Genomic DNA, 23,284 nt, shown 5'->3' with positions numbered 1-23,284 from the left:
AGGAGACTGTTCAGCTTTAACGTTCTCTTTATTGCTAGTGGATTGACAGGAAAGGTAAAACTATGGAATAAAACAGTAGTAGTTAGAACATAAATATCCATGGTACATGGCATAAGACACAGAATAATCTGCTATACATGCAGTATTTAAGGTAATACAGTAGTAATGAGCTATCAAATACAAATAACATACATAAACTATGGTAAATGATCCCAAGATAGTGCCCTTACCGACTATGCTTATAAACAGGCTGAATAACAGATGATGGGGCAGGAAAACCAGTGAGAGTGTGTGGCTCCTGAGACATAAGATGGTGGCTGCTTGCTGCACCAGGACAAGACTAGCAAGAACCAGGAACTATCCACAATGCCCTGGGACTCCCATAATGCATAGGAAAAACAGGCTGGATGAGATACATGAACTCATCAGTAGATGGTGCTGTTACCATACAATGTAATGCAAATGAATTACAACACAGTTAAATGCAATGTCAACTGATAAACACACAGAAACAACTGGATCTGAATCTGGGGACAGAACACCTATCCTTAGGAAAGGCCACCAATATCTAATTGATAGATATTCAATAACTGCATCCCCGCAAACCAACTGTTTCAGAGTATGAAATATATAGCTCTTTCCCATGTGTAGCGGATGGACCTGCAGTAACATCAAAAGACATCATATGGTACATGGCAATCTCTTTTTAATAAAGCTAGAACCAGCCCTGTACCTCACATGGATCCAGAGATCTCCCCATTCAATGCTCTGCTACATTGATATCAAGCTGAGAGCTCAAGGGGAGTGTCTGTTCTGCTGGAGCTAAGGGGGCGTGTCCATGCCCTGCCTATCACAGCTCAGGAGGCAGTTGAAGGATGAAACTGAGCATGTGCGGACAAAGAAATAATAAGAAAAAAAAAAGTAACAGGTGGCGCTATACAGATACATTTTATTAGATAACTCAGTGGCTATGCTAAATTTTTAAATACATGCAGTTAGAAAAGAATTCAGATCCAAGTGCTGGTTTGAAAACTGTAGAATATTAATCAAACAGCTGATAAGCTGTTTTTTTCTAACCCCTTCAAGGGGTTGTCCCATTATAAGAACTTGTACCCAGTTTACAGGATAGGGATAAATGACTGACTGGCACGGGTCAGTCAGCTTGGGCCCCCACTGATCATTAGAACAGGGGCCTGTGTTCCACCATTTGACCAGTGCTTGTATTCGGCTATCACCAGCAGTCCCATAGAGTTGAATGGAGTGACAGACATACATGCTTGTCTTTCGCTCCAGTCAGCAGCACTTAGGGGATAGACTATTGTAATGGAACACCCCCTTTAAAGGGAGTCGGTCAGGCCCTTTATGGCTCCTAAACAATAACCGTGCTGGGTAGGGGTTAGAAGAGAGACTTATCATTGAACAGCTAATAGAACTTTAATCAATTATACTAATGAGGTTACAGTTTCCCCAAGGACAGTCCGAAGCCCCACATGTGCTCTAGCTCTCTGCTTCTTGGCCTTGATTGATGGATTCACCATTCGGTTACATTACTGTTATTGGTACTGAAAGCCTGGCCCTGTGCATGGTACTATCCATGGTGTTAGCAACTGCCTCACCGACATGCTGTCCATTTACCACAGCATGGAGGCAGGAGTACCGCTCATGCACAGCCATATGTGGTCTTGTTTGTTTCGTTTTTTGAACATCCGCTATACAGTGGACGTGATGTGATAACTTTATTCTGTGGGTCAGTACCATTACAGTGATACCAAATAAATTGTTTTATGTTTTACTATTTTTTCCACAATACAAACACTTAAAAATCGTTTATTTTTATGCTGACATATTCGGAGAGCCATCGTTTTTTTTTTCTTTCAAAGGAACCATGTACAGATTAGTTCATATTGTCATCGGTACCATCGGTACCAATGACAACTTTTAGGAACTTTCTGATTTTCTTTTAGTTTTTCTGAGCCTGTGCCATCAGTATGCTGTAAATATAAGTCAGTTCATGTTAAGACTAACCTACTACACTGTATGAAGCACAGGGCAGGAAGGGGTTATAATGAATCTTGAGAATATATAGGTTGGAGGGCACTCGGTTATCTGGTGCTGCATAGAGTAGTCAGATGCAGATATTTGTAAAAATATAGATATATTTTTATTACCAAGAAAACATAAAAATGGATACAAAAATAAGAAAAATAAAAAATTTGGATAAAAAGAAAACAAAGCTAAAAAACCTTTCAAAAGGAACAGTAGATCCCCATATATCATAATGGGGATCTACACTGTGAGGGTGTAAATCTACATATATCCAATAAAACCTTGATAATGGGCAAGAGGATATAAAGAAGACAGTCCTTATAATGACATATAAGTGCCGTTAGTAGACAGAGAATAGATCACTCTATTTGATTTTCCTCCATCTTTAATATGGTAACAATAATATAGTCACAAAAATATATGTAGATATCAGTTGTCTGCAATTTTCAGACACCAACTGAAGTACTGTTAGTATTTGCAGATGCTGTATTAATATAATCCTTCTTTTGTTATTTGTACAGCTGATATGTAGATGACAAATATTCAGTCTAGCATTTGTAGTATGTCCTGAATTTGTGATCTGACTGATAGAAAAGGTAGTTGATATGTCTTCTATAATAATGACATAGTATCAGTTGTATATAGTTTGTATATAATTCTTAATACCGCATAAATTGCTTTATATTGTTACAAACAGGCTGTCTACATTGCCACTCTTTGTGTCAGCTAGCCGTCTCTGCGTCCGGGATTCGGCTGTGTTTGAATCACCGCTGAGATGTGCTAACTTGGCTTGTACAGCATCCCACGTGCTTGATTCGGCCACAAGATAATGGTATGTATGCGGCTCGACTTAAATCCTCCGTGCACAGAGTGTTAGCGCAGACTCAGTCCGTCCCTTCTGTTGCTCTGTAGCGATCCCTTACATTGGAGCTAATGTTCAATTGAAGAAGGAGTTTGCGACTCCGAAACGCGCCTGGTGCCTTTGAAGCAGTGGATTGAAGAACACGATATATTAATTGTAGCTTCTACCAATATCGCAATTGAACATTTGCTCCAATTTAAGGGATCGTTACAGCGCAACAGAAGGGACCGACTGAGGCTACTTTCACACTAGCGTTCGGGTGTCCGCTTGTGAGCTCCGTTTGAAGGGGCTCACAAACGCTTCCGTCCAGCTCTAATGCATTCTGAGTGGATGCGGATCCGCTCAGAATGCATCAGTCTGGCAGCGTTCAGCCTCCGCTCAGCAGGCGGACACCTGAACGCTGCTTGCAGCGTTCAGGTGTCCGCCTGGCCGCGCGGAGGCAAGCGGATCTGTCAAGACTTACAATGTAAGTCAATGGGGACGGATCCGTTTGAAGATGACACAATATGGCTCAATCTTCAAACTTTTTTTTTACAATATAATGCAGACGGATCCGTTCTGAACGGATCCACCGTCTGCATTATATGAGCGGATCCATCTCAGACGGATCCGCTCTGAACGCAAGTGTGAAAGTAGCCTGAGTCTGCGCTAACACTCCGTGCACAGGGGATTCGAGCCGCATACATACCATTATCTTGTGGCCAAATCAAGCAACAACTTCCCTAACACATTGGAAGTTGTACAAGCCAGCACATCTCTGCCGTGATTAAAACCCAGCCGAATCCTGGACAAAGAGACGGCTAGCTGAAATAAAGAGTGGTAATATAAAAGCAACACTTTTGGTTTTGCTCCCATTTTGCATGAGCTGAACTCAAAGATCTGAAAAATTTTCTACATACACAAAAGACCCATTACTCTCAAATATTGTTCACAAATCTGTCTAAATCTGTGTTAGTGAGCACTTCTCCTTTCCCGAGATAATCCATCCCACCTCACAGGTGTGGCATATTTAGGTGTTGATTAGACAGCATGAACATTGCACAGGTGTGCCTTAGACTGCCCACAATAAGGGCCACTCTGAAATGTGCACAGTTTTGCCTTACTGGCCAGTCAGTATCTGCTGTGGCCACCATTTGCCTAACGCAGTCCAACACATCTCCGTCGCATAGAGTTGATCAGGTTGTTGATTGAGGCCTGTAGAATGTTGGTCCACTTCCCTTCAATAACTGTGTGAAGTTGCAGAATATTGGCAGGAACTGGAACACACTGTCATATATGCGGATCCAGAGCATCCCAAACATGCTCAATGGGTGACATGTCCAGTGAGTATGCTGGCCATGAAAGAACTGGAATGTTTTCAGCTTCCAGGAATTGTGTTCAGATCCTTGCAATATGGGGCCGTGCATTATCATGCTGCAACATGAGGTGATGGTCGTGGATGAATGGCACAACAGTGGGCCTCAGGATCTCATCACAGTATCATTCAAAATGCCATCAATAAAATGCACCTATGTTGGTTGTCCATAACATACACCTGCCTATACCATAACCCCACCTCCACCATGGGTCACTCATCCACAATGTTGACGTCAGCAAACAGCTCACCCACACGACCCCACACATGCTGTCTGCCATCTGCCCTGAACAGTGAAAACCGGGACTTATCCATGAACAGAACGCCTCTCCATCATGCCAGATGCCATAGAATGTGACCTGCACAAACTGCAGTCAGGTCCAGACCCCGATGAGGACGATGAGCATGCAGATGAGCTTCCCTGAGATGGTTTCTGACAGTTTGTGCAGAAATTCTTTGGTTATGCAAACCAATTGTTGCTGCAGCTGTCCCGGTGGCTGGTCTCAGATGATCATGGAGGTGAACATGCTGGATGTGGAGGTCCTGGGCTGCTGTGGTTACTTGTGGTCTGCGGTTGTGAGGCCGGTTGGATGTACTGCCAAATTCTCTGAAACACCTTTGGAGACGGCTTATGGTAGAGAAATGAGCATTCATTACACAAGCAACAGCTCTGGTAGACATTCCTGCAGTCAGCATGCCAATTGCATGCTCCCTCAAACGTTGCAACATCTGTGGCATTGTGCTGTGTGATCAAACTGCACATTTCAGAGTGACCTTTTATTGTGGGCAGTCTAAGGCACACCTGTGCAATATTCATGCTGTCTAATCAGCACCTTGACATGCCACACCTGTGAGGTGAGATGGATTATCTAGGAAAAGGAGAAGTGCTCACTAACACAGATTTACACAGATTTGTGAACAATATTTGAGAGTAATGGGTCTTTTGTGTATGTAGAAAATGTTTGAGATCTTTGAGTTCAGCTCATGCACTCATAAAGTGTTGCGTTTATATTTTTGCTCAGTGTATGTAGATTTACACCATCACAGTATTACTGACTGTGAGGCTGTGAATCACCACTGTATAAGGCTGATGCACAGCTCACTATGATATATGGGGATCTACTGTTCCTTTTCAAAGGTTTTTATAGTTTTATTTTCTTTTTATCCAGTGGCGTAACTACAATTGACTGGGCCCCACAGCAAATTTTTGAATGCCCCAACCCCCAATTCACATCTAAACCCCACTCCTGTGGATAGTCAAGATTGAGCTCTCAGACAAGGTCCAGTATATAATGTCATTGTGTAATACTTTTTTGGGGGCCCTGACAATAAAATCTTTTGGTCTTCCTCCAGATGGGCCCCTTGTCCCAAAGCAGCCTCTTCCCCTGCTCCCCCTATAGCTATGCCCCTGCGTGCAACAAAAAGGGTACAACTACATTGCAACATGTGTTGACGCATGACATTTTTTATAATGATGATGTCGTACTGGATCCTTATCCTAGCAGTACGCCATAAATGTCCCTGATGGCAATTTCCCTTTAATAAATTTCTTCTCTGGAGTTTATTGGTTACTCATTCTTTAAGGGTTCAGCCCTGTACCCATTCAAGTAGCCCTAGGATACTTATAGAAAACAGGGGCGCATGAGAAATGGCACAATTTAGTACAGTATTTATGGAAAAAAACACAATAATCATATTTTTTAAAGAAACATACACAAAAACCTTTATTTATTATAACCTCATCTTGGATTTCTGTGGCTCTGGCCCTTGAAGGGAGGTGGAGGCTCCTTCTTCACTTTCTCCTGGGATGGTTCCATTGGAGGAGGTTGAGTGTCGCACGCAGCTCTCACATTGTATGGAAGAGAAAGAAAATAAAATCAGCAAAACAATTCCCAAACAAGAGAAAAGTGGCCAAACGTATCCGATCTGGTCCTGTGCTGCTCATCAGACGACCCCTAATGGTGAGAGCCAACCCAGGAGACTGAGGCTGGGGTCAGTGCGTCATGTCAATATATACCCCGTTATGACATCACAAGTAGGTGAGTCATCTGCCAGGCCATATTGAATGTAATAAGATACAGACTACAGACAATGAGCTAACACTTCTTCATTCTGGCTGATTACTTAGTAAAATTACTTCAGAGATTTCCCAAATGCACCAATTTCCAAAAACGTTGCAAATTTTGGACACTGCCTATAAAACAGTAAATACATATTTACATATGTGTTCAGATAGTATAAGGGAAGATCTATACGGCAACATAAGTCGCGCAACCAGTGACATAACTACAATTGACTGTGCCCCACAGCTAATTTTTGAACGCCCTCCCTACCCCAGAAACTTCTCTGCAACCCCCAACCCACATGCAACCCCCACTCCTGTGGTTAGTCAGGACTGAGCTCTCAGACAAGGCCTGGTAGCCACTCCGTCCGTTTCCTACAATCACTGTATATAAAGTAATTGTATATTACTGTTGAGGGAACCCTGACAATTAAATCTTTTAGACTTCCTCCTGAGGGTGCCCCTTGTGGGTCTGGGCCCTAAAGCGGCTGCTTCCCCTATAGCTACGCCCCTGTTTTTATCCGAATTTTTAATTTTTCTTATTTTTGTATCCATTTTTATGTTTTCTTGGTAATAAAAACATATCTATATTTTTACAAATACACATCTGACTACTCTATGCAACACAAGATAACCGAGTACCCTCCAACCTATATATTCTCATTTCTTTGTTAATTTGATAGTGAGTGTGTCGGGGAGAGTGCACCTATACCATAATTCTAGGTTGGCTAGAGCCACTGTAACCTAGTTAGATTTGTCTTATAAAGAATCTTGTCTGTAGATATTGCTGTTACTTACTTGTTATGGTGTCCAGCTGATGTGTCCAGTGGCAGTGGTCACACATGCTCAGTTGAATCAACTAACAATAATATGTAACAGTAATATCTTGACCTAGGACCATTGGGGGAGATTTATCAAAGCTGGTGCAAAGGAAAAGTGGCTTAGTTGTCCAGAGCAACCAATCAGATTCCACCTTTGTAAAATTAACCCCTTTTACCACTATGGCATACACGTGCATCATGGTGGGGGGGTTTATTGGTTATGCTATTATTAGGAATCAAATCTTGATTTGTCGGGGGTATGGCTTGGTGCCTCAGTAAGATGTCTGCACATTTTCTTTTTTACCATCTCTTTTCTTTAAAAAATGCCACGTAAGTGCGTGTAACATTGTGAAACAGTGGCATGACTTTGCACAGGAAACACCCATGACTCCTTATATTATATGAATGCGGCTAGATTTCAGATTGTGCGCTAAAGGAGGTCCATCCTGCGCACTTTACTGCGTCTGATATTACAAGCATTCTATATAACACCTATTGCATCCAGCTTGAGCATACTGGAGCTGACCCAAAAGCTTAATAGGGTTTTCTGAGTCTTATATACTGATGACGTATCCTCTGGATGGGTCACTGGTATCTGATCAATGGGGGTCCGATACCCAGGACCCCCGCCAATCAGCTGTTTGTGAAGGCACCGGCGCTCCTGTGAGCACCACTGCCTTCTCTGTGCTCATCAAGAACAGCGCTGTACATTGTATAAAGGCTGTGCTTGGTATCACAGCATCTATCTCTAAAACGAAGCCTAACACGAGGCCGGAAAAGTTGTGGCCAGCAGTCTCGGGTCCAGCCACCACCAAGCTTTCCTATTGGCCCACCGAAAATAACCGAGCGACGCGCTCGTCTATTTTCGGAATCCCCATAGAAATGAATGGGAGCACACTGCGCTTGCGCAGCCACTGCTCCCATTAATTTCGATGTGGCTGACGGAAATAAATGGAGGGCAGCCACACATGCGCGGTGCACCCTCCGGGACTTTGCCGGTTTTACGAGATAGGTGCAGGTCCCACCTCTGGGATCCGCACCTATCAGACAATGGGTGCATATCCTAGAGAGGTGCTGCCTGCTAGGAAACAAATAGTGAAGGCCCCAGGCCTAACTGCACTGACATTGGCACCCAGTGATTTCATTTGTGGGGTACCGATGGGAGACAAAGGGAGTCTACACCATCTGTAACCGCTTACATGCTGCAGATGCTATTCCTGGGCATGTAAGGGGTTAAACAGCCCAGATCTGCTCTCCTATTGGTCCGGGTCATTAAAATAGGAGCGCAGATGTTATGGTACAGTGACCGCTGTAAAAGGCATATTGGTGGTCACTAAGAGGTTAGCTGGTCCAGCTCCAGGGTAATTTTTATAATAATATATCACGATTATCATAGAAAATAGAAAAATCCAAGGCAGCACACAAATAACAGTGAAAAACAGGGTGTTTATTCCCCCATGTGCAGACAGCAACGTTTCAGCTCTCTCAATGGAGCCTTTGTCAAGCCATAACAAGCCATGATTGTTATGGCTTGACAAAGGCTCCATTGAGAGAGCTGAAACGTTGCTGTCTGCACATGGGGGAATAAACACCCTGTTTTTCACCGTTATTTGTGTGCTGCCTTGGATTTTTCTTTTTTCTATACTAATTTGGATCAAGTCCGTGACCTGCTCCAAGGAATTTCCCCCCGTCGATGTGTGTGCTGCTCATCTTTTCTTCTTTTTTCACGATTATCATAGATATATCTAACATGAATTAGTTATCATTTTCCTGCTCATGGAAGGGATTTATCACAGTTGCCCACAGTGACCACTGATCAGATTGTTGTTTTTAAAAGGACCTCTAAAATGAGAATTGGAATCTGACTGGTTGCTGTGGGCAACTCCTTCACTTTGCCTTTCAATCAGTTTTGTTAACTCGTTCCCAATAATTTTAGCTTTTTTTTTATTATTAATTTCAGTTTGTTAAACTTTATAGCTCTTTTTTTTGGGCTCACAGAGAAGAACATATGCTATAAGTAGTGATGAGCGAACTTCTGTTTTAAGTTCGGCGTCTAAAGTTCGGCTTCCGGTTAGCGGAGAATCCCAATATGGTTCCCGATATGGATTCCGACTTCCGTTGTGGTCCGTGGTAGCGGAATCAATAATGGCCGATTATTGATTCCGCTACCACGGACCACAACGGAAGTCGGAATCCATATCGGGATTCTCCGCTAACCGGAAGCCGAACTTTAGACGCCGAACTTAAAACAGAAGTTCGCTCATCACTAGCTATAAGGCCTCTTTCACACGGGCGTCCCGGATTTGCTCCGGATGTGTTGCGTGTGCATTGCGGAAAACCTGCATGAGTAGGCATGCAATTGCAGTCAGTTTTGACTGCGATTGCGTTCCGATGTTAAGTTTTTCCCACACAAGTGCAATGCGTTTTGCACGCGCGTGAGAATAAACTGAATGTGGTACCCAGACCCGAAATGAAGTTCGGGTTTGGGTTAGGTGTTCTATTCATTTTATTATTTTCCCTTATAACATGGTTATAAAGGAAAATAATAGCATTCTTAGTACAGAATGCTTAGTAAAATGTGGACTGAGGGGTTAAAAACAAAAAAGAAAATTTACTCACCTCATCCTGTGGTTCGCGCTGCCGACATCGTCTTTCTTTCTTCTTCTTTCAGGACCTACCAAAGGACCTTTGATGATGTAATCGTGCTCACCATGTGGGATGCTTGCGATTTTCACGTAGACCCATCCATTTCTATTGGGACTGCGTTGCGTGAAAAACGCAGAATATAGAACATGAACAGTAAAGAGTTTTTACTTGTGCTACCAAAAAGATATTTTTATGAAATGAAATGTCAGTCACTGGTTTTGCATTCTGGAAAAATCTGCAACCAGTATTAGGGGTTAATATTGGAGGCACCATACCAGTACTCCATACAGTACATCGTAATCTCACTTCTGACATACTGGACGGCTCTTCTAGTAGACTTCTGAGTATTGATACAAGTCCGTTATTCAATAATCCAATCCATATGCCAAAAATGGAAAGTCTTGTCTTGCAGCTGAAGGACCAGTAACACTGTGTGCGATACAGCTAGTTTTTTATTGATCATAGGAAAGGTGAAATGTCCGATGACATTGACATATTTTCTTACTCACAACCTCTTCACTTCCAGTAATGGCATTTAGCCTTTATTGCTTCCTGTACATGTTTATGGCTGTATTATTATGTATCCTTTAGTCAATTGCATTTATGTGTGTTTTGTAGTATAGGTACGTATGTTTATAGTGAGGGGCAGACATAGAAGAGTGGGGCCTCAAAGCAAAAATCTAAATAGGGATTATGTCCACCACATCTCGTTTACACCAGGACACACGCAGAGGGAATTTATCAAGCCCTGCACTCCAGAATTCTGGCTTCAAAAAGTGGGGAAGTGGACATGGTTAGCCCATTGAACTGATTTAAGGTAGACTTTAACTGACTTTTTAAAGTCCCAAATTTATCTCAGTCTTACTCCAGAAACTAGGTAGCGTAAAAATGGAGTAACATTTCAAAGGAGAATTTATCAACCAACATGGGACATTTGATAAATACGGTGCAAATTACTGCAACACAGACACATCGATGCGCTAATGTCAGCACTACATAACAGTATGTTTCTGACATTTGTCCCTGCAGCCGTTTTTGTAAAATAGCCACTTTTATAATATGCTAATGAGCCTCTAGGTGCTATGTGGGCGTAAAATCAGCACCTAGAGGCTCCGTCTACTCATCCTTTATCCCGCCCAGGTCCCCTGTTCTGCCCGTCCGCTCCTCTTGATTGATGGCACGGTACGCAGCATCGCTGACGAAATCCCGCGGTGCGCCGTTCACTTCTGTATTAGGAGCAGTGAGTGAAGGCCACTCTCCTGATGCCGGCTTCCTCACTGTGATGTAGTCGGCGCAAGCACAGTGAGGAATCCGGCACCAGGAGCGCATCATTCGCTGCTTGCGCCGAATACAGAAGTGAACGCCGCAGGCGAGGGATTTCGGCAGCGATGAGGCGTACAGCATCATCAATTAAGAGGAGCGGGGCGGGCAGAACAGGGGACCTGGGCGGGATAAAGGGTGAGTAGATTGAGCCTCTAGGTGCTGATTTTACACCCACATATAACTAGAGGCTCATTAGCATATTATAAAAGTGTTTTTTTTACCAAAACGGGTGCAGGGAGAAAGGTAAAAAGCATACTGTTATGTAGTGCTGACATTAGCGCATCGCTGTCAGTCAGCTACATAACAGTATTTCTGGTGGTATAAGCCCTTTAAGCAGGTCCCTTCTCTTGTTTGCCAACACTGATTTTCGGGTGCCCTGTGCAGGGTCTCACTGCCAGTGTGGAAGGGAAATGTGAGCAGCAGCCTCCTTCAGGGGTGTCTAGTTCAGAGAGTAGCTTTAATGCAGAATATGTGCAGACACCTTGCCCTAACCATAAAATGCAATGAGATCATACTCTCTGTAATCGACATGCAAGAATAGCAAATGGACTTCTTCCTTTCTAACATCTAATTTGCTGACAGTGAGGTACCTGTCATATAGCCCCCTCCCTCATGTCATGTACCTAGTGGATCATGAAGCATGACTATCATGACCACAGTCCCTTGATGCAATTTTTAGTGTTACTTTCCTTGTAAGGTGGCAGGGGATCCCTTAGCTTACAGAGCCCCTGTTCAGCTATACAGGTTGTACCTATGGCATAGCTACCATTGATCTGGGCCGGGGTTATATTATTATGTTACTGCTACAATTGGTACCACTAGTTATGGTGCCATCAGTCTGATTGTGCAGCTATGTTGGAGGAGAACATGTATCACTGCAAAACTAGGTATACTCACCAATTAGGGAAGGTGGGTGACAGGAACTGTAATGGTGGCCAAAGTGTTTATCACCAAGCTTTCCCTTAGACAGATACAGCTAAGAAGCAACTGAACCGAATTTTGAGTAAGTTGACCAGCAAGCACACATCACAGATTTATATGATGATATTTTGTTTAACGTGGTATGTAAAATGATCAGTCATTTTGGCCATCTGATGTCATGTTGTCATCATCTGGAAAGAGGTCGGCTGAGTTTGACTGTTTTGGTTGATAGCTGGACAAAAGATTTTTTGTTCTTAAGAAAAATCTTTCCTCCATGAATGACCTCACTTTAAAAGAACTCTCCCAGGAATATTGTTCGTCCTTTGAACATGTATGGACGTTTTGAACGATGGTCTATTTGGACAAAAATGTGTGTGGCTGTGTTAGCTAGCCAATCATTGGTTCATCGGTCTTTGAACCAACAACCTACCTTTAGTCAGAAATATGTTCTGCAGCTGAAACTGTCTTATAGCAATCATGTTGAGGTTCTTAACCTCTTCTTTCTGAGATGGAGTATAGCTTGCCTGCTCTCCATTGCAAAACATGGGGCAAGAATGACCCTCTGGGAAATGTCTGAAGAACTTTTGCAACCGTTTGAATTGTAGGTTGAGGGAGGTGAACACATTTGTAGACATTACTTGGATTTATCTTGACTGTGCCTCCATATCTTCTGTACCTTTTGTTATATATTTATACAGTAGCATTTTGATAATCATCATTTTAAACACTGAGAGAAGCATGTAGATCCTATCAATCAGACTTCCACCTTGTGTTGTAACTTTACTTGATAACCACTGATCTAAAATTCATAATACAAGACTATTTTTCTTGGCAAAGGTCTTGTTTGTTCATGTGGTTGGTTGAGTAATCATGAAATGTGAAGTTCCCTCTTACTGGCTGACAGTGTGTTTGTCTACACTAGTGAAAAAATAAGATATTGGCGCCACACAGTGTTGAATTTGTGGTACTGCAGTAAAAATAATATTTTACTACATAAATAGCAAAAAAATCTTCAACATCTGGTTTATGTAATTCTATAATTTATACACACCTCCTTTATCCCTTCTCTACTATTAGTAGACGTAAGTATGTGTTTGTAAAAATAGAATGGTTCATTCTTTCTGTGCCTAATAATGTATTTATCTGTAGGTATTGGATGGGGATCTTTATGAGCGCTTGCGAGATTATCTTTCGCTGATCAATAAGACTGAACTCAGTACCTGCAGATCCACTCAAGAACGGTTCCGTGACACCCTGGATGCATCTCTTCAGGTAACAGCTGCTGGGTTTTTCCTTAGAACCTGATGGTTTTTGTTTCTTTTGTATTGTTGCCTATTTTTGCCATGAGCATTGGTTGGGGAATTTTATAATAATCAAAATAAGTTAACATGAAACATTGCATATACAGATAAAGCAGACTTGAGTTTGTCAGTGCAGCAGAGTTCGTTTTTTTAATAGTCACGATATTCTGTGATATCAAAATGTGGTTTTCCTAAGGAAAAAGTTGTTTTGTGTGTGTAGCTAGAAAGGTCTGTGTCATGCAGTAGCCTCCATAATGAAATATCCTGCTATTACATCATTTCCACAATCCTCTTCAATCCCTTATTATGGCACCTTGCAATTCACACTGGTAGAGAAACATTTAAGGAGACATTGTCCACTAGATATCCGAAAACCTTGTCTTCTTACATAACTATATTGGTGCTACTGTAGAGCCTGGTCTGGATGTTTATACTATATCTTGTGGTCTACCAGAACCTAAGGAGTAACCACCATATAATGATAAAAATGATTGTTATTGGATGTCTATGGTGATAAGTAGGTGATCATGGTCCCTGCAGAGCTTGGCTATGGTTGGGCAGGATCTGGAGCTCCCCTTCTCCTCCTGCAGCTGAGGCACCAGGAGACTCTTCTCTACATAAGAGTCCTATCCATGCCTATCCACCTTTAAGTCTCCAGAAGCTCCTCCTTCTCCCAGCAGCCAGTAGGTGAGGCCAAGCAACTTGGAGAAAGCAAGAAGATCAGAGCAGTCGTCAGAAGACAGGATGGAGATGGCTCCTTACTGTAAAGTTTCAGTTACCAAATGTCAGTTGTGCAGCATGCCTGATAGATAAGCTACTATAGCATGCAATCTATGAGGAAGGGGACTACAAATGATTGTAGACTATGGTTACTGGGGAAGACCGCATGCTATAGTATAGAAAACCAGTTAATGGGCTCAATAATAGGTAAAGCACTGGTTTAGCCACTTTCACATCTGCACTTTGTATTCCGGTTTTGAGATCTAGAAGAGTGATTTGTGTCCGAAAACACACGATAGGGTACCTCTTTGGCGCACAGGGACGACCACAGTTTCAAGGTTTTTTGGTATAAATAATATTTATTGTTCAGTTGACAACGCGTTTCGGAGTTTATAACTCCTTTATCAAGTCTTAGGGGCGCCAACAGCAAGGGGCAACAGGCAGAAGGTGGCCGGGTGGCTGGGGACTCCTTCTGTAGTATGCTGATGCTGTATCTGGCGACGCCAAAAAACCTTGAAACTTTGGTCGTCCCTGTGCGCCAAAGAGGTACCCTATCGTGTGTTTTCGGACACAAATCACTCTTCTCGCCCTTAACAATCCCAAGGAGTTTTTGGCAACTCCATCCAAAGGGACTGAACGGGTACCGGCAGCACGGACCTCCCTCACCCTCCCAACCTATTGTGTGTCTAAACCTGTTGTGCGCTTACACCTGCACAACACCCAAAGGTGAGCACATTCAATCCATCACGTTTATCTGCGTATCATCGCTTACTTCCCTATGAGCGCCTCTCCCTTTTCTCTCTTGCCATAATTGCTGGTTTTGAGATCTGGCAGAGGATTTCAAAACCAGATCAAAACACTTCGATTTTGTCCCCATGCGTTGTCAATGGGGACAAAACAGATCAGGATGCATTCCATTCTGGTTTGTTCCGTTTTGTGACTGCAAACTGCGGTTTTGTGTCCGGTCTATGAAACGGAACAAACCAGATCCAGCACTAAAAACAATGTAAGTCAATGGTGCCAGATCCGTTTTTTTTCCGGATTTACATTGTTTTTAGTGCCGGATCCGATTTGTTCAGTTTCGATTTAATACAACCGCATCCTGATGTATTAAATAGAGCAGAAGCATTTTGCTCCGGTTTTGGGATCCTCTGCCGGATCTCAAAACCGGAATACAAAACGCAGATGTAAAAGTAGCCTTACAAGGTCATGCAAGCCGCTGCTTAGGTAATGCTGAGCTATGAAGAGGACTTATTTTATACTAGAATACCATAAGTCTCAGCTTCCTGCAATAAAGTGAACATTTTCCTACCCTCCCTAGATCACATTCTCACTGGGGACATAATAAAGTGTTTATCACCTACCGGTAATTATATCTGTTCCACATGAATTCTCTTGAATGTACAACCTCATCAACTGCAATCTTTTCAGTGATATGTCAGGGACATGGCGCAGAAGTCAGACCCTCAGCATCCGTCTTGCCATCTGATCCAGGTTGTTTTATGGCAGCCTGTGATTGCTTATTGTGCAGGGAGTGGAGAATTCATTGCTACGTGCGGTACAGGGAGCAGTTCTATTTATAATGGTATATTAGGCTCTTGCTGTATATTGGCTCTGGTTTATGAAGATGTAGGCTGCAGATCTTTTACATACAAGCCTGTGCATGTCCCATCCTCTCTGTGTCCTCCAGGTTTCCCGGCAGCAGAACTTACAACTGTTCCTGAAAGATACCAGTGTTTTTTCCCAAACACCCATTCAGAAATTCCAGCCCGCAGGGGCGGACAAGGTATGTGCTTGTTTTAGCAGGATTGTGAAGGGTTAAACTGACTTTTATGGCTTTTCCTAAGCTTTTGTTAGCTTCCCTTGTTGCTGATTCTATTGCTGTCCTCCTTCATTATTCAGCAGCGCTTGCCACCTGCTTCCTATGTGACGAGCAGAGCTGGTATCTCCGAGGTATTGCCTACGGATACATATTTATTTCCCCTGAAGTTAACATCTTGCAGTACAATTTTATGCAATTTTTTATTTTTTTTTACAATATAATAATGGGTTTAACCCCTTAGTGACCAGCCTGTTTTGGCCTTACTGACCAAGCGTTTTTCTTCCTTTTTTCATCGTGGTGTTCCAAGAGCTATAACTAATTTTTTCGTCTATATAGCTTTTGCAGGACAAGTTATAGTTTTTAATGGCGCCATTTTGGGGTACACATAACTTTCTGATTAACTTTTATTAACTCTTTCTGGGAGGGAGATGGGAAAAACAGCAATACTGCCACTTTGTTACTGCTTGTTATTAGGTTTTTGTTTGTTTGTCTGTTTGTTTTTTTCAGCGTTCACCGTAGGGGATAATTTATGTGATGTTTATGTAGTCTGGGTTGTTACGGACGCGGCAATACCAAACATATGGGGGAGATTTTTTTTTTGCCATTTTTTATTTTTATTGAAAAGCGTATTCTCATTGAAAAAAAATGTGTACATTTTTTTTTTTGTACCACTTAATAGTCCCACAAGGGGACTATAACAGACAGCTTTTTGATTGATTTTAAAATGCAATGCATTATCCCTATAGTGCATTGCATTTTAACGTCAGTGCCATTCTAACATTGACCAGCAGGCTGTGCCAGAAAGGCGCAGCCTGCTTGAAATTACTCAAGGCTGGTCTGGGGCCTACACAAGACCCCAGCCAGTCTTCACACACATCGGCAGCCCGCAATCTCATTTGCGGGATGCCGATGGGAGACAGCTGATGAGTGTTAAACAGCCCGGATTGGCACTCCTGCCGGTCCGGATTGTTAGAGCAGGGCCGCGTCTCATATGTGAGAACTGGGCCCCCGCTCCCCGGGGGACCTGTGCAGCCCTTAGTCTGGGCCGCCTAGGGCCCCTTAGTGACCGCCGTAAAAAGGCGTATGGGTGGACACTAAGGGGTTAATAAATGTACCATGGCAATGTGTGGTTATTTTTCATATATATTAGTATTGTAATAGAACATATTAGGCCTCATGCACACGACTATGGATGAGATGTATCAAACTGGTGTAAAGCAGAACTGGCTTAGTTACCCATAGCAACCAATCAGATTCCACCTTAAAATTTTTCACAGCTCCTTTGGAAAATGAAAGGTAGAATCTAATTGGTTGCTATGGGCAACTAAGCCAGTTCTACCTTACACCAGTTTGATAAATCTCCCCCAATGTTTTTAGTCTGCATCCGCATCAGCATTTTTTTGCAGATTAGATGTGGACCCATTCATTTCAATGAAACCACAAATGATGTGGAGACCACACCATGTGCTGTCAGCATCTGTACATCCGTTCCTTGACACTGGGAAAAAAATACGGGATGCACACAGCCTGTATCAATGTTTTTCAGATCCGCAATTTGTGGACTGCAAAACGGATGCGGTCATGTGCATGAGACCTTAACGTGATGTGGTCAGCCCTGTGTGACAGTCATGTATAACATCTAGTATAGAGGACAAACTGGGATGTTGGCCATGGCACCCTGGTTAAGCATTAGGCCTCATGCACACGGCCATGTTTGTATTTTGGTCCGCAAACACCGGATCTCCAAAATATGGATACCTTATATGTTCATTCTGTATCTTTTCACTCCCATCAATAGAAAGGGTTATTCTTATCTGGAATGAGGACAAGAATAGGATCTACTCTATAATTTGCGGAATGGCCACATGGATCAATAGTAAAAACAGTTGTGAGCATGGCCTGTAGAAATGAATGGGTCATCGTGTGATCCGCAAAAAATGGGGATAGCGCCTGGATGAAAAATACGGTTGAGTGCTTGAAGTCTTCCAGTAAAATCATAGCTGGGCTGTGATTGCTTGCCATTTATTAAGGGACTTGCAACTATTTTAACAGGCGGGTGGTTTTGCACGGTGTTGGGCAGAGCAGGGGCATGTTGTCGACTTCCTGCCCTGGCAAATTTACTCCCATTTATACCTGAAAACAGGCGTAAATGTTGTGAAAACTACTCCCATTGACTTCATTTTGCGGACATATTCTCTCTTTTTGCAAAACAGACATACAGATATGGAAAGCACATAGGTGTTTCTTGTGCTTTCTACATCTGCATGTCTGTTGCACAGAAAGAACATTTCCTATACTTGGCTGCAAAATGCGGACTACGGACCCATTGAGGTCAGTGGGGAACATTTACTAAGACCAGCTTTTTACGCCAGTCTCAGTTTCCCCTGTGCGCTGCTTTAAGATTCCTGTAATTTATGATGAGACGTGCACCTGTGCTTCCAGGTGTAGATGTTAGTTAATTTGCCGGGGCTGTAGTCCTGGCCTCGTCACGCCCACAGTCCGCCTCTGTCCTGCCCAACTGGTGGATATGACGTAAAACCAGCCGTGCCGATTAAAAATAGAGAACTTGTGACTATTTTGCGCCTAAAATAGTCGAAGTCCCTTAGTAAATGTGCCCCAGTGGGTCTGCAAAAAATGTGGATGCAACACAGACAATATCCATATCTTGCGGATCCACAGTTTTCAGACGGCAAAATTACATACGGTAAAAAACAAACAAAAAACATTTAGATGAATGGAACAAATTTTTGCGCCCATTCTGCTGCATGTGAATATAGCCTTTGAATTCTTTACTTCTGAATGTCACATGAGCAGGCCATCTAGTAAAGGTCCTCCTGCACTGCTGTGACGTCATGGGCTTGCCTGCTCATGCAGTGTTTTGCCATGGTGGACTTGTCATCATCTAGGAGTGTAACAGTGATGCTGCTGCATTGGAACTTTTATTAATTTAGAATTTGGGGCGAATACTACTCCTTGCCAGAAAGGAAAGAAGAAAACGCCAGGCGCTTCCTACAGTTAAAAAAAACAACAACTCCGAACCACAGCGATCAGTGTTTTTTTGTATGAACCCACATGATATCATCAAAGCTTATGGATGACAGGCTGTTCCATCAGAATCCATCTGCCTTTAGCAGGCGGTCTGTAGTACTAAAATATCATATCTCATCGAGGTACACAACCAGCTCAGGATACTTCTACAAGCCTCGTGGCAGGTTTTTTGTGAGATTTCTGCAGCTAAAAATTATTTTGAAACTTAGTGTCTAAGGCTGAAAAACAAGACATTCTGGCAATTTGAACTCTTTGGATCAATGACCAACTTGTAATATTATAACACTCCAGAAATACATCCAGGCCCCTCTTGAACTCTTTTAGTGAACTCACCATCACCACCTCCTCAGGCAGAGAGTTCCATAGTCTCACTGCTCTTACCGTAAAGAATCTTCTTCTATGTTTGTGTACAAACCTTCTTTCCTCCAGTTGTAGATGTTTTGGTGGCAAGCCCATGGATTTCTACAATACCTATTGTAGAAAGACCTATTCAGATGCGCAAATGCTGTGGATTTAAACTCTTCACTGCAAGGCCATTTCCATGCAGATTTTCTTCTACAACATGAATTTTTGAGGAATCTCATCCACATTGCTGCCATTCTGAAATTTTGTAGCAGAAAATCCACAGTGTATCCACCCCAAGGAACTTTAAGGGAGAGTTTTTTTTTTTAGGAGGTTTTGAGGCAGATTTTCCTTCAGGTTTTTCAGCCAAACCCAGAAGTGGGCTGGATCCACTTCTGGCTTTAGCTGAAGAACCTGAAGAGGAATCTGCTTCTAAATACTCTCTGTGACCCTACCCTAAGTACGCTTGTACAAGCCTACACACCGTGTAGTGTTATATCAAGACATCCAGTGGTTAAAATATAAAGTGCAAGCCTTGAAAAAAGATGTAAGAAAGTAGTAAGGTTAGACTTTATATATAGCTTTATTCTATATCTCTCTTGATAAGTGGAAAAATAAAAGAAAATGTATTTATCTGGAAAAATGAAAGAAAATTTATTTTACTTATTAAAATTATCCTAATAATGCAAGATAATGTAGTAAAATATGTGATAATCATTATTTATAATATAATTTTTGATCAGCAACTAAGGATAACAATATAATTACATCTAAACGGAATCTGTCAGCCCAATTTAAGTAGTCATCCAGATAAGGAGCCCAGATCACAATTTTTTATTTTTCTACTGCTCCCCGTTCCACCACTGTCAGTGCTCAGAGCTGCATTGAAATACATTGTCAGGACTGCTGTGCTTGCGCACATGAGTCCTCTCCATTATGCTAGAACAGCACAGCAATCCAGACTGTTTATTTCAGAGAAGCTTTGAGCGCTGACAGTGGGGGAACCGGGGAGCAGTAAGAAAATAAATTATAGTGATCCCCATTCCTTATCTGCAGTACTACTCATGCATTCCTGTAGATAATAGTCCAAAATTACAGAGATACTATATTGAATACTCTATATCTGGGAACTTATTTAATAATTTGAATGTGATTCATTTTTTTTTTTTTTTACTTTGTCTCACAGACCCGTAAGTTAGTGACACTTGTTAAAGTGCCAGATGAAATGAATGTCTTGGATAAGGAGGCACGTAGATGGACAAGTAGATCTGCACGAGATTACAAGCTGAAGACACATGCGGAAAGGGTTAGTAGAAACCACCAATCAGCTATTCTACCTTAGCTCCACCGCCAGATGTTGACTGGTTACCTCAGCGCTGCTTCCATCAAAGTGACTAGGAGCAGTGCTGCAGCATCCGTCCAGACATAGCTCTTCTTCTGAAGTTATCTAAGGGTGGGTTCACACTAGCGTTATGGAGTCCATTATGGCTTCCCGTTAAAACAGGGTTATAACTGAACATAACGGAATTCATAGGATGGAATGCAAAACGTAAGCCTTTAAAAGGCATTCCGTTTTGCTCCGTCCTAATAGAAGTCTATGGGAAAACATAACTGATCCGTCTGGGTCCCGTTATGCAAGACTGAAAACAAAGTCCTGTCGACAGGACTTTGTTTTCTGTCTTGCATAACAGGAACCAGATGGATCCGTTTTGATTCCCATAGACTTCTATTAGGACGCAGAGCAAAAGGAATGCTTTTTAAAGGCGTCCGTTTTGCATTCCGTCATAATGCAAGTCTACGGGCAGCAAAATGGATCCGCCCTTCCGTCTTATGGATTCCGTTATGTTCCGTTATAACTGAATGCCCTAACGGACTCCATAACGCTAGTGATAACCCACCCTAACACTGCTGCTTATCGGGGGTGTGGTGTTTTGGACTTCCACTGATCAGACATTGATGGCATATCCTGAGCATAGTCAAATTCTGGACAACCCCTTTAAAGTGGCTATCCCAGCAAAAATTATTTATCACCTATCCACAGCATTGGTTATAAGTAATGGATCATGTTGGGTCTGACCACTGGGACCCATGTCGGTCCCCTGCACCATTCATTTCTATTACATCACTATCTAAGTGAATGGAGCGGTAGACCGACATGCACTCTACTGTTCTATAAAGAAAAGGGACATGGGGAACCCTCATTCTTGGGTTGTTGGGGTTTCCCCAGCAGTCCGACCCTTATGATAGGATGTTGTGGATAGATAATCATTATTGTGGATAACTACTTTAATTTGTGACATCTTTGTATTAATTCAGGAGGGTGCATCATGGTGGTCATGGGGTACTGTTCCTTTTGGGTTATGTGTCTTCACTAGACTCTCGGTCCCCACCTTGCCTTGTGTTTGGCTGTAGCCAATGGGCCGCACATCTCTTCTGGGTCACATGACATTTGGGAACATGTCACCACTGAGGCCAGTCATTGGCTGCAGCTGCATGTGACTCTGTGCAGAAAGATTACAGGTGGGGACTGGAAGTCCAGTGAAAACAGTCCGGGAGCCACGGAGTAGCAGAGAGCAGTGTAGCTCTCTTCACAGTTCCCACTGGACAAAACCCTTAAAAATGAATCCTGAACAACCCCTATAATACAAAATTATGAGATGTCTTTTGTAGATTTACTTTTATCTCCTATAACTTATGAGGCGATTGGACACTGAAGTAGGGGCCTGGTTGTGGTTGATGCCCCCTCTGCTCCAGGGTGTGGCCACAGTATGGCTAAAAACTGCATTGATGTATGGTTTTACTTCAAATTGAATCAGTTTTCCTATAGATAATGTCGCTACTGTTTAGCCGCAAAACCACCCATCTATTAACAATTAGTTTGAAAAAGAAGACGATTTGTTAATTACTTTATTATTTTCTGTTATAACATGGTTATATTGGAAAATAAGGTGATTCTTAAGACGGAGAGCAAAAGGGAAACCTTTAGAGGCATTCTGTTTAGCATTCCGTCATAATAGAAGTCTTTGGGCAGCATAACGGATCTGTCCTAGTTTCTGTTATGCAGGACTCCTGCATAAGGGAATGGGAGGTGTATGTGGAGAAAAAACTGGAGAGCGAGACAAGAGGGGTGGATACTGTCGGAGAGGGTTGCAATAGCTAAGGCAGTTGTAGAGGATCTAAATGGGAGCCTGATAACCCCTGCTGGGGTGTCCGAACCCCTTGTGTGCTGGAGACAAGAGCATGCCACTGAAGAGTGTGCTGGTGCATCACAGAGGTTAAGCTGTATAGCTGTATCCCGGGTTTGCAGAGCTATGACATATGGAGGAGGCTGGCAGCTCCCTGCAACGTCCCCGGTCAGCCTCTCCCATGCCCCATCTGTCAGCCCAGGTCCCCTGCCCTGCAATGCGGCACCTCTTCTGTCTGCAGCTGCTCTCCTGCCCCCAGCCTGGGAAGCCTTTGCCACCCAGACAGGTGAGTGCAGCACTTTCCATGCAGTTCTGAATGAGTGGAACAGTCTGTCATGCTGGCACCTGCAATATGCCACCCAGTGCCCACAAGTTTGCCCAATTCCCTCCAGCAGCTAAAAGTTGCTTTTACACCCAAAATAAAAAGTGATGGTTCTCCCAGGACTATGTAGAGGCACTGCAGCTCTTTGCCCATGGAGTGCATGCTGGCAATTTTGGGCCATGTATTCCCTCAGTTCACTGACCACCAGGCACCTCATCACTTAGGGCAACTCATGGAGCATAGGAATATTCTAATTTAAGAAAACTGCCCAAAATACAAAAATGTGCAATGACCTCTGAGAGGTGTAACAGCTGCAGGAGCAGATCATCTGTTACATCCCATTGATGATGCCTAAGGAAGTACTGCAGTAAGTGGAGTGCAGATAATGGAGGCTATAGTATTACTATGAGACCGCTCACTGTCACCTGAAGAAACTTGGTGCCCCAGCCTCTGTGGCCATGCCTGAGAGAGGGTTAGGAAGTTTCCAGCTTGTGTAGGCTCCACCTAAG

At 42.8% G+C, this 23,284-nt stretch overlaps 1 protein-coding gene across 1 annotated transcript in view; it reads left to right on the top strand.

Annotated features, from left to right (window-relative positions):
* Nucleotides 1-20,610, top strand: part of LOC122923254 (F-BAR and double SH3 domains protein 1-like) — an 89,307-nt gene extending 68,697 nt beyond the window's left edge. Inside the window, exons 9-11 of the mRNA XM_044274035.1 lie at nt 13,185-13,307; nt 15,747-15,842; nt 20,455-20,610. Of these exons, the coding sequence (XP_044129970.1) occupies nt 13,185-13,307; nt 15,747-15,842; nt 20,455-20,610 (375 nt within the window). The remainder of the gene's footprint in view (nt 1-13,184; nt 13,308-15,746; nt 15,843-20,454) is intronic.
* Nucleotides 20,611-23,284: the final 2,674 nt, after the last annotated feature.

The sequence above is a fragment of the Bufo gargarizans genome, unplaced genomic scaffold (genome assembly GCF_014858855.1).
Source record: "Bufo gargarizans isolate SCDJY-AF-19 unplaced genomic scaffold, ASM1485885v1 original_scaffold_1406_pilon, whole genome shotgun sequence".
NCBI classification, from domain to species: domain Eukaryota; kingdom Metazoa; phylum Chordata; class Amphibia; order Anura; family Bufonidae; genus Bufo; species Bufo gargarizans.
The sequence above is the reverse complement of the archived record's forward strand: the minus strand, read 5'-3'. Positions and strand labels throughout refer to the sequence as shown.